A 14,304-nucleotide genomic window follows, 5' to 3' on the forward strand; every position below is an offset into this window, starting at 1 on the left:
AACCGGCACCACACTTACAGGTTGGGGAACTCCCCTCTTGCCAGCACGGAGACGGAAAAGGATCTTGGAGTCATCATTGACTCCACGATGAACATGGGCCGGCAGTGTGGGGAGGCAGTCAAGAAGGCCAACCGTACCCTGTCATGCATCCACAGATGCATCTCGAGCAGGTCCAGGGAGGTGATCCTCCCCCTCTATGCGGCACTGGTCAGGCCGCAGCTGGAGTACTGCGTCCAGTTCTGGGCGCCACACTTCAAGAGGGACGTGGACAATATGGAAAGAGTTCAGAGGAGGGCCACTCGTATGATCAGGGGTCAGCAGGGCAGGCCTTATGAGGAGAGGCTACGGGACCTGAACCTGTTTAGCCTCCACAAGAGAAGGTTAAGGGGGGACCTTGTGGCCTGCTACAAACTGGTCAGGGGGGATCAGCAGGTATTGGGGGAGTCCCTGTTCCCCCGTGCGCTGCCAGGAGTGACCAGGAATAACGGTCACAAACTGGCGGAGGGTAAGTTTAGATTAGATATTAGGAGGCGCTACTTCACAGTCAGGGCGGCTCGGGCCTGGAACCGGCTTCCAGGGGAAGTGGTGCAGGCTCCTAGCCTGGGGATTTTTAAAAGGAAGTTAGATGAGCACCTTGCCGGGGTCATCTGACCCCGGTGCTCTTTCCTGCTAAGGCAGGGGGTCGGACTAGATGATCTACCTAGGTCCCTTCCGACTCTAGCTACTATGAAACTATGAAACTATGAAACTTGGCCAGTCCACTCCTGACTCCAATGTCCACATCATTAATGAAGATGTTGAACAATATGGGTCCAAGGACAGAGCCTTGGGGGACCCCACTGGTCACAGGACACCATGACGATCGACTTCCATCAATTACTACCCTCTGGATCCGACCACAGAGCCAATTTCCCAGCCAGCAGATCATGGTGGACCCAAGGCCACAATTGGCCAGTTTTGCCAAGAGGTGGCTTCCCCGGCTAAGGGGTCGGGGCGGCAGATTACCTCCTCAGTCCCCCTCAGGATGGAGTCTCCCATGACAAAAACTTTACGTTTTGTCTTGGGGAGAGTGGGGGCGGTAGCTGCAGTTGAGCCTGTGTTGCTTGCAGGAGCTGGCAACTCGCAGGCTCTGCTGGAGCAGCAAGAGGTGTGTACCTGTTGCTCAGCTCCGGCGGGGCAGGGTCCTTGGTGCAGCGGGCCTTAGGGCCCTTGATCACCTTGGTCCATGCCCCTGACTGGACAGAGTGGGAGGTCCTGGAGTCCTCCCTTGTCCTGGAGGGAGACTGTGGTCTACCTTCTGGCTCCCAGGGGAGTAGGACCTGGCAGTAGGAGTCTATCTCCTGCTCACAATCCCTTATGGCATGCAGTTTCTAGACTGTGGTCTGGAGCTCCTCCAGCTGCCATGCCAGAGACCCCAAAAGGTGCAGACCCCACAAGGGAAGGTGGCCTCAGAGCCTGAAAAAGGGACAGGCAGCCTGCGCAGACAAGAGCCAGAGGCTCCGTCTGTGTGGACCCGGTACCGTGGGCTCCGTCTGGGTGCCCGTGTCTGAGGTGCCGGGGGGGGCCGCAGAGCCTGAGGGGACCCTCGGGGTGCGGTTTGTGCCCATCCATGTCATGCCTCTGGTAGGCTGGCTACGGCTGGGACTGTCTACCCTGGGGGGTTCGCAGGCAGGGCCTCAGCCCTTCCGCACCCCCTCCTGTGCAAACACCGCGCTAACTCACGTGCTGGCGTGAGTTTTTAAATTTTTGATTTTTAGAGGATGGTGACTGGAAAAAATGTTCCTTCTGCTTTTGGGGTTTTGATAGTTTCATAGTTTCATAGTAGCTAGAGTCGGAAGGGACCTAGGTAGATCATCTAGTCCGACCCCCTGCCTTAGCAGGAAAGAGCACCGGGGTCAGATGACCCCGGCAAGGTGCTCATCTAACTTCCTTTTAAAAATCCCCAGGCTAGGAGCCTGCACCACTTCCCCTGGAAGCTGGTTCCAGGCCCGAGCCGCCCTGACTGTGAAGTAGCGCCTCCTAATATCTAATCTAAACTTACCCTCCGCCAGTTTGTGACCGTTATTCCTGGTCACTCCTGGCAGCGCACGGGGGAACAGGGACTCCCCCAATACCTGCTGATCCCCCCTGACCAGTTTGTAGCAGGCCACAAGGTCCCCCCTTAGCCTTCTCTTGTGGAGGCTAAACAGGTTCAGGTCCCGTAGCCTCTCCTCATAAGGCCTGCCCTGCTGACCCCTGATCATACGAGTGGCCCTCCTCTGAACTCTTTCCATATTGTCCACGTCCCTCTTGAAGTGTGGCGCCCAGAACTGGACGCAGTACTCCAGCTGCGGCCTGACCAGTGCCGCATAGAGGGGGAGGATCACCTCCCTGGACCTGCTCGAGATGCATCTGTGGATGCATGATAGGGTACGATTGGCCTTCTTGACCAATCTTTGCTATTAGAAGGATTTGTTTCCTTCATGTGTGGTAGAGCAATCTTGATTAACCCTGCTTTCCTAAAAAAACCTCCCATCTTTATGACAGTTTTCATAGATTGCGGGAAAATTGAATTAAAAAAAAAAAGTCAAGATCAAGATTGGTGAATGTCGTGCCCAAATAGGTACCTAAATTCCACCTGAGCCCTAACATCTCAAAGGGGATTTAGACTACCTCCCCTCGAGCAGCCACAACACTTGTTTGGTACCTCCTGTTCTTTTGGTGTCTTCATTTTAAACTGCAATACCTTGTGCCTCAAGCTCCATTTCTATCCAAACGCAAGGGGAACAGTGCCTAAACCAGTGATTCTCAGCAAAGGTGCCATGAGACTTTTAAGGATGTTACAAGGTGCTGCATAGTATTAGCACTGTCTGGTGTGCAAACACTTACACGGATTCACAAGATGCACCCAGAGATTTCAATAGAAATCCAGTGTCAAAAACCATTCTGACCTCTCGCAACAACCAGAAGAATTGCTCTGTTTACTTTTCTGTGGTCTAAAAACAAGTGAAATCTCTAAGCTGACATTTTTTGAGTGGTGCCTTGAGTCTGAGAACCATAGGCACAGACTCTTAAATCCCTGGGAGGTCCAGTAGGCAGACTCTGATAGTGCCTTACACACACTAATAGCATTGAGTTTAGTAGAGAGTTGTAACAGGGTCCATCCTGGGGCAGCCGTGTTACAGATCCCTTGGTAGATGCACTACACCCGTTCTCCTCTTGCTCCCCCAGTATAACTTTGCCCTGATGTAAAAGTGAATATATTTAGGAGGCTGCCTTCAGAACTGGAGTTTACTTTCAGTGCCTTTTCCATCTTGCTCATTTTCAGGTTTCCGGCTGGCTCAATGCTCACACCCAAACCGCACCAGCACTCCCTCTTACTCTGGCCAGAGCTTACAGTCTATACACACTCAGTTTTCACCCTTCTGTACAGTTCTCCAGGTGCTCACCCTTGCCTGTCCCCAACACACACCTTTGAGAGCCCCTGCCCCTCTAGGCCCTTGCCCTTGGCTGTCCACAATAGGCTGCCTTTTGGGGCACCTGCCCATCAACGCACTACTCGGGGTACTAGCTCTTGTCTCTGCAGTCCAGGCCCATAGCCTTGTCTGAGTATGCCAGGCCCCAAGCCTGCAGCTTGAGACACAAGAGTGGCTCTGGTATCTGCTGCTCTCTCTCTTACTGCACTGGGCCCCCAACCCTGCCTCACTGCACTGAGCTCCAAAATGTGGGAATCCCTTATTGGCACCCATCAGGACAGCACCCTCCCTAGGGCATTCCTTCAAGGTCTCCAGCCTCCCCTTTAGTCATTCCCAAGCCTTACAGATATAGTACAGACCCCAAAGGAAACAACTATAGCATGTAAACTACTTATTGCTTCGAGACTTTGCAACAGAGCAAAACGCATTTGCATTTTTTAAAATCTAAAGTTTGTCTAATAATAAACGGCTTCACAGTTCAGGGACTAGGGATCACTAGCACAGTTCTGCCCCGTTTCACAGTTTGTAGGAAGGGTCTAATGTGCAGCCTTGAGTCAGGTGACTGAGCACCAGTGATACGGGAGTTCAGAACAAGCCTGCCCTTAGTGCACCTTATTGGGTAGTTCTGGGCAGCTCCCTGTTCAGCATTCAGGCTCTTTGAACCAGTTTTTGGAAGTGTCTTATTCCTCGCCATTGCTTGTGTAGGAGGGAATTGAAATGTTGAACCCTGTTTCTTTGAATTGCCCTTCTGGGGCCAAATATCTGATTGTTATGTGTGTTGAAGCTTGAGTTTGTAGTCTTAATTAGTGCATGGCCTGGTGAGATCACAGGCTTGATTAAAAAATCCAAAATGATGGGTGGAGGGGTTCCTTCTTTCACCAGTCAGAGGGAGCCAAATGAATTACTTCTGGATTTTCTCTTAGTGCAAAGCACTAGTAGAAAGACGTATGAAATATTTTGGTGAATGTTTTTGTAATTAGAAAAAGGCCAGAAACTAGTACCATTGTTTACAGAATAGTAACTGTTTTTTTCCAGACTTACCAGTATGACAGGCACATATGAAGGTATTAATGTGTAGGCAGTTAGACTGATGGTCCCTCTTTCTGTGCTTGCACTTTAGTTTTTACTAATCTTTATATGTAATAATTCAGTGCTGAGCAAGAATGATAGTTTCTCACAGTAGCTTCATGAATAAGTTATGGCAGGGCAGAATGTAGGGCATTTCTTGTTGGCTCTGGTTTATGCCTTATTACATGTCTTTCAGGACGTGTCATTGCAAAATATGCTGTAATAACTGAAAAACTGTCCACATAAACTATCTGCATATTTAAGTCTGAGTTTATCATATGTTTTAATTGCATGGGTTTTTCAGTTTTGCCTTTTTATTTATTTTGCTGTTAGCCCAGGTCTTGGATTTAATGTTTTTCATACAGCTGTCTCAGTTTGTACCTACTGTTTGTTTCCTTTTCTTGGATGCTTCACTTTACATCTATAGATATAGTGAACAGTCTTGTAGTAAGTGAGATCACTGTTCTAGTATCTCACCTGCACTTTCAATATCTCTAGGCTGTTGTCAATAAATAATATCACAGCTGATACTAGTTTTTAAAAATATTGTACAAGCTTACATGGTCTTTCAGCATTTGATATCTTGTGATAATAAAGCTATGCAGCCAGCTTAACAAAGCACAGCCGTTACTTAAAATTAACAAATTATTTTAAAAAGATGAGAGGAAGAGACCCTTTGGGATCAAAATATGAACCAAATTGTAGTGTTAGCCATTACCTTTTGAAATAAAAAAGTGTTTCTCTTTAATTACCTTTTCCCATGGTTTTGGATGTGCTGCTCAATTTTGAGAATGCAATAACCATCATCTTTATTACATGCTTTGGCAGCCTTAGGCACTTGATATTTTTCACACCTTAATTTGACAGTTTGCTGTTATCTAGGTTTTCTTGTCAAGCTTTCCCCTCCTTCCCTCCAGATATTGAATTATTAATGGGATCAAAGAGATTGATCAAAATAAGCTGTTACGTGCATTCATAAACACAAGAATAGGAGAAATTTCCCAATTGGGAGTGATATGTAAAGGGCTGTTAAGCTAGAGCTCCTTGATGAACAAAATGTTTGGTGCTCCAAATCTGACTTTGCTGTTGTTGGTATTTGTCTTTTAGGTATATGCGAGGTCGTCTAACATATGATCAAATAAATGGAGTTATTGAAGATATGAACAGGGCTGTGATAAGCAAGTATAAGATCCTACATCAGCCAGTAAAATCAATGAATTCTGTGGCCAGAAATCTATACAACAGATTTTTAGAAGAAGAAACAAAAGATACTAAAGGTATTTTTTAAATGTATGTATGTAGTGCTTATTGTCATAGCATCTGGATGAGAAATAAAACTGGCAGAGAGTGAAAACTAACGAGCAGGATTTTTAATATGGTGATGTGACAAACTTTAATTCTCATTGTCTAAATTGAGGCACCTTAAGGGAGTTTTAGGCTGTGTACACACATTCAAGTGATCTGGAAGAATTCCTGGTAGAAAAACTTACTTGGAGATAGAACCTGAACAGACTTTCAAATGCTGAGCCCCTGAAGAGCAGAGAGCTTGCAGTACTGAGCTTATATAGCCAGGGGGCCGCTCTGTACATATCTCAGCCTTTTCTACAGGCTCCCTTGCTCTGCCTGGAGACAAATGGCAGCAGTGTACAGGGCAGGCCTGATTTGCTCATTCAGGCTGTATCTCCCTATTGCACGATGTGGGATTGTGAAGGGAGCTTGTTCAGCTAGAACTGAGTTTAGTCAGTGACATATTGTCCCCCTGGAGGGAAGTGGGGTTGAGGGAGCAAAGCACACTCTGGGGACTGTGCTCTGGTTTTTCTCAGAAGAGAATAGGCATTTTTACATATGCAAGCATCGCAGTGCCAGTTGCTTTGAAAAGCGCCTGGCACTGAAATGCTTGAAGTTGTATAAGTGATGAAATGTGTGGCAGTGCTGAGAAAATGGCAGCAGTGCGCTTTTGAAGTAAAACATATAGACGGTGCTTTAGTTTAAAAGTGCACTGCTGCCATTTTCTGCATGCTGATGTGCATTTTCCCTATTATACAACTGCATATGATGCAGTGCAGTGCAAAGTCCGAAGCAGCTGATCTCCGGTGTATTGCAGGACAAAAAAGTATGTGTATAAATGCCCAATGTGTACAGATGCTTGCTGTCTGAGAAATTCTCCAGGGAGTGATCTAACCCTGGTTGTTTCTGGATTATTTTTTTCCTGGAGCAGCCATTTTTGTTCTGGGAGAAAAATCTTGAGTTTCTGTGCACTCTCCCAGGAGAAACTCATTATCTACACTAGCATTTATTTTCAGAAGATGGATGCTCAGCTGTTTCTCAAAATCAAACCCTTTGTGCACCCACACATTTAGGCACTCAACATTTCTACTCATTCTTTAAAAAAACCAGAATGTTGACAACGTGCCATAAAGGTGTCTCAGATGGAAAATGTTTAATTACCTAACAACAGATATGCTGAGATGGTTAATTTTTGTGTCCTGTGCATCAACATTCATCATAGTTGGGCTCTGACCAGCTTAGCAGCCATCGGGTAAAGGAGTTCGGCTGATAATGTCTTTGGTAATGTAATTCTTCTTTCAGTACACAGGGGAGAATTATGTGCTACGTGAGTAGTAAGGGGATCTTTCTCTTAACTGGGTCCTAGTTAAGAACTTTAAATTTGTAATAAGTACTTGTGTAACATCTGCTACTGCATAAATAGCCAGCACAGGACCAAAGTTTTGTGGGCACAGCCACCCATCCCACTCATGTGAACCCCTGTCTAAATCACCAGCTGAAGATCTAGAGTCTTCTGGGTTAGTAATGTAGCTTGGAGGTTTGACAAAGCTATAGACGAGAGAGGTACGGTCTGTGTCTGGAGAGACAGGGCATCATTTCCTGACTAACTTTAAGTGAAAACTGCCTATGCTAGCTACTGCAGCTACAGTATCTGAGCAACCAGGCACAGGCATGGGTCAAGTGTTTGCCACAGTATCTATAGCAATGAATTAAAGGCAGACATTGTTCATTTGCTTATTGAAAAACAAACAGCCGCCCTTCTGTCTTGCCATGCTGTGTGATGTCCTTGGCTGAGTAACCATTTCATCTTGTTGCTCTAACTCTTGATCTTCTCTCTCTTTTCCAATAGTTTTCTTATTCATTGGTTATATCAGAGTTTGGGCCTTAGGTTATACACTCCTTGGGGCCAGAGCTGTACAACCATATTGGTATTGGGCACTGCCTGCTGGACTTCTGGATAAAATGGAGATTAATGTTTTGGTTGGGCAGCTTCCCATTTCCACTTTCCTACAAACAACTTCCAGTGAAAACAGATATAGTGGCAGAGGCATTTCCATTTTCATGTCATGCTGTAGAAATTGATAGTCCTGGGGAATATTGAGATTTAATTTAGAATTTGAAGTATAAATATGTCATGATATTATGGCTAAATTAATATTAAAACTGTCTTCCATCTATATAAAAACAAAAAATCTATTTTAATTGCATGGACAGGGGCCACAAAACTCAAATGTGGTGCTAAACTCAGGTGTATCATCAGTCAGAATGCAACAGCTAAAAGGCACTGGGCTTCCATGTGACTTTAAAATACAACCTTCTGCTGTGTTGAACTCAAAGAGCTAAAATGAAAGCAAAATGTCAGATGGGAGACTTCAATTTTCCAGACATCTACTGGCAGAACAATGCAGCCAAACATAAAATGTCAAATGTGTAGAAGACAACTTTTTCTTCCAGAAAGTGGAGGATACAATTAGGGGACCATCTATCTCGGATCTTGTCCTGACCAGCAGGGAAGAACTGGTGGAGGATGTGAAAGTGATGGGTAACTTTGGGGGAAGTGATCATGATATGCTAGAATTCCAGCTCTTGAGACAGGAGAAGCATGAGGTCAGTAAAATTAGGATGCTAGATTTCAAAAAGGCAGCTTTCATTTGACTCAAGGAGCTAATAGGCATGGTGTCATGGGAGGATACATTGAAGGATAAAGGCACCTAGGCCCGCTGGGAGCTTTTGAGGGGCACAGTATTGGAAGCCCAACACAAAACTGTCCTGACGTGATGGAAGCGCAGGAAGAATGGCAAGAGATCAATGTGGCTGCATGAGATGCTTCTAAAATGCCTCAATTGCAAAAGGAAAGCACACAGGCAGTGGAAGAATGGGCAGGTCATCAAGGACGTGTACCAGGAAATAGCAAGAATGTGCAGGGACAGTCAGGAAGGCAAAGATAAAGAATGAGCTGCACCTGGCAAAGGAGGCTAAGGACAGCAAGAAGAGGTTCTATACATTTGCTGGCCAGAAAAGAGGGGCCATGGGAGCTGTTGGTCCTTTGTTAACAAGCCAGGGGAACTCCTGACCGAGGATACAAAGAAGGCAGAGCTGTTCAGCAGTTACTTTGCCTCAGTCTTCACAAAAAATTACGCAGCCAGATACCGAATAGGGATTATCTGGATAAGGAAGGGGGTAAACTGCGGGAGGAGATAACAAGAGACACAGTCAGAGAGCTTTTGTTGGGTCTGAATGAATACAAGTCAACGGGGCCGGATGTGCTTCATCCCAGGGTTAGAGGATTTCTCATAGCCCTTGGCAATGACCTTCATGAAGTTGTGGGAGACGGGCCAGGTGACAGAGGATTGGAAAAGGGCCAGTGTAATGCCCCTCTTTAAACAAGACAAGGAGGAGGACATGGTGAACTACAGACCGGTTAGCCTCACCTCAGCACCTGGGAAGTCACTGGAACATATCCTAAGGAAGGCCATTTGCAAGCATCTGGAGGACGAAAGGGTGATTGCAAGCAGCCAAGTAGATTTATGAAAAACAAATAGTGCCCAACAAACCTGGTCTCCTTCTTTGACAAAGTAACTACTTGGGTGGATGAAGGGGATGCTGCAGAGAGAGTGCATCTGGAGTTCAGCAAGGCTTTTGACAAGGTCCCACATGACCTCAAACAAATTGGACGAATGTAGGCTAGAAAAAACTACTACAGTACAAGTTAACTAGCTCAATACTCAAAAGCAAAGGGTAATTATTAATGGGCCCAGAATGGCAGGAGGTTTCAAGTGGAGGCCCACAGAGATCTGTCTTAGGCCTGGTGCTGTTCAATGTGTTTATTAATGATTTGGATGCAGGTATAGAAAGCTTCTTGAGCAATTTTGTGGATGACGTGAAACTAGGAAGGATTGTGAACATATTGGAGAATGAGTGTACAATTCAGAAAGATCTCAACAGCTTGAAAAGTTTGGGCTAGAGCTAACGAGATGAAGTTCAGTGCGGACAAATGCAAGGTGCTGCACCGTGGGAGGAAAAATAAAAAATACAAAGTGGGGGACACCTGGCTGGAAGGCAGCTCTATGGAAAAGGACTTGGGTGTCTTGGTAGACCGCAGACTTGATACAAGTCTGCAATGTGATGCAGCCACTCAAGATTAATGCGATTTTAGGCTGCATCAATAGAAGCACTAGGTGCAAGACATGGGAAGTAATAGTCCTTCTCTACTCGCACTGGTTCAGCCTCATTTGGAAGACTGAAATAACTTGTTAAATACTAAAGTGGATTTAATTTAGAAATGCAAATATAGTCATAGAGAAGTAGGGCTGGAAAGGACCTCCAAAGACCACCTAATCCAAACCTGTGCCTGAGGCAGTTCTGGGCTCCACATTTTAAAAAGGATGTGGAAAAGTTAGAGAGGGTCCAAAGGCAGGCAACAAAGATGATCAAGGGCTTGGAAGACAAGTCATATGAGGAGAGGCTGAAAGAGCTAGGCATGTTCAGCTTGCCGATAAGAGGAGACATGATAGCAGTCTTCAAATACTTGAAAGGCTGCCATAAAGAAGAGGTAAAGCACCTTCTCTCTTTTGCTGTGGTAGATGTGAATCAATGGCTTGAAGTTGTAGCAAAGTAAATTAATATCTGATAACTGGAAAAAAAATTCTTCACTGTGAGAATAGTGAGGTAGTGGAATGGATTGCCTAGGGATGTTCTGGATTCCCCATCACTGGAGGTGTTCAAGAAGAGATTGGACAGCCACTGGATGGGGATGAGCTAGGCATAGCTCAGCCTATTTTCTACCGGGGGGCATTTCCCATGTTTTTGGGCTTTGCTGGGTCCTTCTGCCCCCCTCCTCCCTTTTTTTCTGCTGTTTGTGTCAGGGTGTTTTTAAGCATCCCTTGAGGCATAAGGCTGGGGACTTCAACTGGGGTGTGCCAATTCTCCTGGCTAGAGGGTCTTGCGCCTCTGCTGAGGGTCAGGCTGAGTTGCCATGTTTGGAGTCAGGAGGGAATTTTAGCCTACTTATGGTCAGATTCATAAACTGTGGTCAGACTGCGGGGGAGTGATAGGGGAAGAGGTCGGCTTTCCTCTGTAGTGGAGGCATGGCCTTCTACCCAGGACTTCTTGACCATATATTGATAACTTTTTATAGAAGCAGAATATCAGCTGCTGTGGTTCCCCTGCTTTATCTGTGACAGGTTTGGGTGTTAGGTCTATGTTGTGTCAGGCTTGAGGATAGTGTTATGTAGAGCTTAGATTTTGGTTGTATGGGATAATTTGGATAGAGGTGATCCTGCCTCAGGCACAGGTTTGGATTAGGTGGTCTTTGGAGGTCCTTTCCAGCCCTACTTCTCTATGACTATATTTGCATTTCTAAATTAAATCCACTTTAGTATTTAACAAGTTATTTCAGGCATGAGCAGTCAATCACTTTTTTCAAGAATTTATCCATCTGCATGTCTCTTGTGGGACGTGCACACCCAAGATGGTATATTTTAGGTAGTAGCATGTGTTGGGACTGCTGTATGCATTGAATGCCCTTTCCCCACACCCAAGGCATGAACAGCAGAATGAAGCCACCTGGCGCTTTTAAAAATATTTCTGTAGACCATTTCATGTGACCACCTCTGATTCAAACAAGGCAGACTGCCCTGGAGAAACTCCTCAATTCAGAAGTTCTCCTAAGAGCTTTAGGTCCATTAACTCCAGGGCTCCATCTTCCAAGGCTGTTCCAGCTTCACACTTGGAGTACTATAAAGCTGTCCTCAGAGAAAAGACCTTTGCTTCTCTAGAGAAAAGCAGGGGCAAGCCAGGAGCTCTTAATAAAGGAAGAGCCCAATCATGTCACTGGCCTCTTTGCAAGGCAAGTCTGTGGCCTATGCTGGTTTCTAAGGGAGCATGCTGCTATAGTTCTGGCAACTGCATCTGGTACCAAGGGCAGAAGTGACCTCGGTGCCAGCCTCATTTCTCCCAGTCCTCCTCAGTGCAGATTGCATCAGCCCTGAGCATGTTGTTATCTGGTATGTTGACATCATCAGCTTTGCTTTCTGCTGATGCTTCACCATCAGCTTTCTTTTGCATCATCATATAGGAATCTCCATCTTGTTACCAAGGGAGTATTCAAAGCTGAGGGCATCTTCAAGTTTGGACAAGGATGGAACCCCTCCTGCTCTCCATTTGGATTAAATGTCCCTACCACAGTACCAATGTCCACTGTCTCTCTGACACCAGCTGCCATCATGGGGGCTGATGGCTTCTAGACTTCCTATGCAATTTAGTTCCCTACTTCTTTTTCCAAGGGTCCCACCTGCCAGTGCACAAGTGTTGATGATTTCTGTTATGCCCTGGTGCTACGTGAGTTGCTATTTTAAATTGTTTTAAATTGGACTGCTTGTTTTCCAGGTGAATTTTTTATTGTGGAAGCTGATATCAAAGAATTCACTCAACTGAAGGTGGACAAACGCTTTTATGGCATTCTGAACATCCTGCGCCACTGCCAGAGAGTGCGAGAAGTCCGTGGCTCACGGCTTGTCCGTTACGTTATCTGCTAGTAGGTCTTTGGACTTGATTTTGCCTGGAATGTGGAGGACGTGCACGTTTTGCCAGGCCTAAGTATTTTGTTGCTCGCAGAAAGACTCTGCCTATGGAAATTCCGATTTGAGCTCATTTATTTTCTAAATGACAAAATAAGAAACCTAGTTCATTTGTCAGGCTTCCGCTCAGAATTATTACCATAATTTTGCTTTCACATGCATTCATTCTTCAGGCTTAAAAACATCTGAGTGTCTTGACGTATGTAAAATAAGCTAAAATCTTCTGATTCCAGTGTTTTGTAAATACTGATCTAAGACAAGTATGCAGCTGACATTTCTTGTAACCTCCAGAGATAACTGCTCACAAACAAATGTTTTAGCCATGCTGATAGTGTTGGTCTGAAAAGCTGCATTCCCTACAGTGCTTTACTTTTTATTAATAAAGTTAACTTTATTTTTAATACTAGTTATTTGGAATATGCATTTAATTGGTTGGTACAGCCAACTTATTTCCATTCTTTTTCGTCAGCTTGCTTCTACATCTACAGACTCCTCTGTGGTTTCTAATGTAAGTTGGACAAACAGGCCTGAGATTTATTTAAGAGGATAATGATGGTGGTGATCCCACAATCCATATCTTTGTTACATTGCATCACAAAGCCAGGCTTTTCCTTCAGTTAGCAAATTAAAAAAACCAAACAGTGAACAGTGATAACGCAACTGGGACCATTGACTTACATGTCCTTGAGAATATTATTTAACATGTCAGCTTCCTTGCAAATGTTATATATAATGTAGCTTTCATAGAAGATATTGCTGTAAAAAAAAATAGAACTGTTGTCAAAACAAATTCCAGTGTTGCTGGTTGTTAATATTGTGTTGTTCGACAAATAAAGAGTTTTTTTCCTTTCCTTGGGCCTGCACCTGTTGTTATACTAACCAAGTAGTCTAAAATAGCTGTTGTTGTATGTATGTTGCCAATAATAACATACAATTTAATGAGCAGAGACCCTGACTGATCCTTGAACTGTTGAAATGTTAATAAAAAATTTTTGGGTAAGTACTTAGGCCTGGATTCATGTGCTGTTTTCAGTCTTCCACTGTTTGGAACTTTTAGTACAAGTGTGACAGGATTAGAGCGGTGTTCCTCATTCTGCATAGCACTTGAATAGATTTTGCAGCTGGAAAATGCCATGAGTGAAAGGGGTGCATAATTTAATTTCAGTTTGAGTAGCTGTCATGTAGGTCCATCTCTTGCCTTCTGACACGATTTTACGTTGCATCAAGTGAATTGGGGAAATTGGGATTCGTGGATCTGTGGTATAACTTGTATTTGGTTCATAATTGTTAAAAATTAAGTCCCTTAATTTTTTCTAAACGTTGACTGTGTTTATGCTGACAGATTCACCATTGCAGCCTTATTTGTCTAGGACAGGTGCAAGTCTAATTACACCCTGAGGAATTATGCGCAGAAAAATTCAAAATTATGCACGGAAAAATTGCTTTTTAAAAAAACAAATTAAATTAACTATAACATTATTTGAACATTCTTTAGAAATATATGCAGGTACCTTGTATGGTTGTGGAGTAGGGTGTGTGTGAGGGGGGCGATGTGGTGGGGTGTGGGTATGGGAGTATGTGGGGCTTATTGACAGGTGGGGGGTAGGTATAGGTGTGTGTGGGGCGGGGTCTGAGGTTTGTGGGTGGGTGTGGGGCCCCCCATGGTGCACAGTGTCTGCCACTGGCAGCTCAGAAGGAGCAGCAGGTGGCAGGCCCTTGAGTGCTCATGGCTATGGCAGGCAGAGCTCCAGTGGCACATGGCTCCAACTGAGTCCCAGGGGCTACACATGGCAGCACAGAGACAGCTTGACCCAGTCTGCTGGCGCACGCCTTTGAACCAAACCAGGATGGCTCTGTGCCAGCATGTGGGGCTTCCAGCACTGCAGGTGGGAGTTGTGCATCATTGGGCTAGGCCT

At 45.1% G+C, this 14,304-nt stretch overlaps 1 protein-coding gene across 2 annotated transcripts in view; it reads left to right on the forward strand.

The window, feature by feature from the left end:
- Positions 1–13,239, forward strand: part of SKA1 (spindle and kinetochore associated complex subunit 1) — a 48,346-nt gene extending 35,107 nt beyond the window's left edge. For both annotated transcript variants that reach the window (XM_090037786.1, XM_090037785.1), the window contains 2 exons: positions 5,631–5,800; positions 12,198–13,239. In XM_090037786.1, the coding sequence (XP_089893912.1) occupies positions 5,631–5,800; positions 12,198–12,346 (319 nt within the window). In that variant the 3' untranslated portion in view covers positions 12,347–13,239. The remainder of the gene's footprint in view (positions 1–5,630; positions 5,801–12,197) is intronic.
- The last annotated feature ends 1,065 nt before the right edge of the window (positions 13,240–14,304 follow it).

Source organism: Crocodylus siamensis, chromosome 3 (genome assembly GCF_052110815.1).
Source record: "Crocodylus siamensis isolate JL-2025a chromosome 3, ASM5211081v1, whole genome shotgun sequence".
In the NCBI taxonomy this organism is placed as follows: Eukaryota; Metazoa; Chordata; order Crocodylia; family Crocodylidae; genus Crocodylus; species Crocodylus siamensis.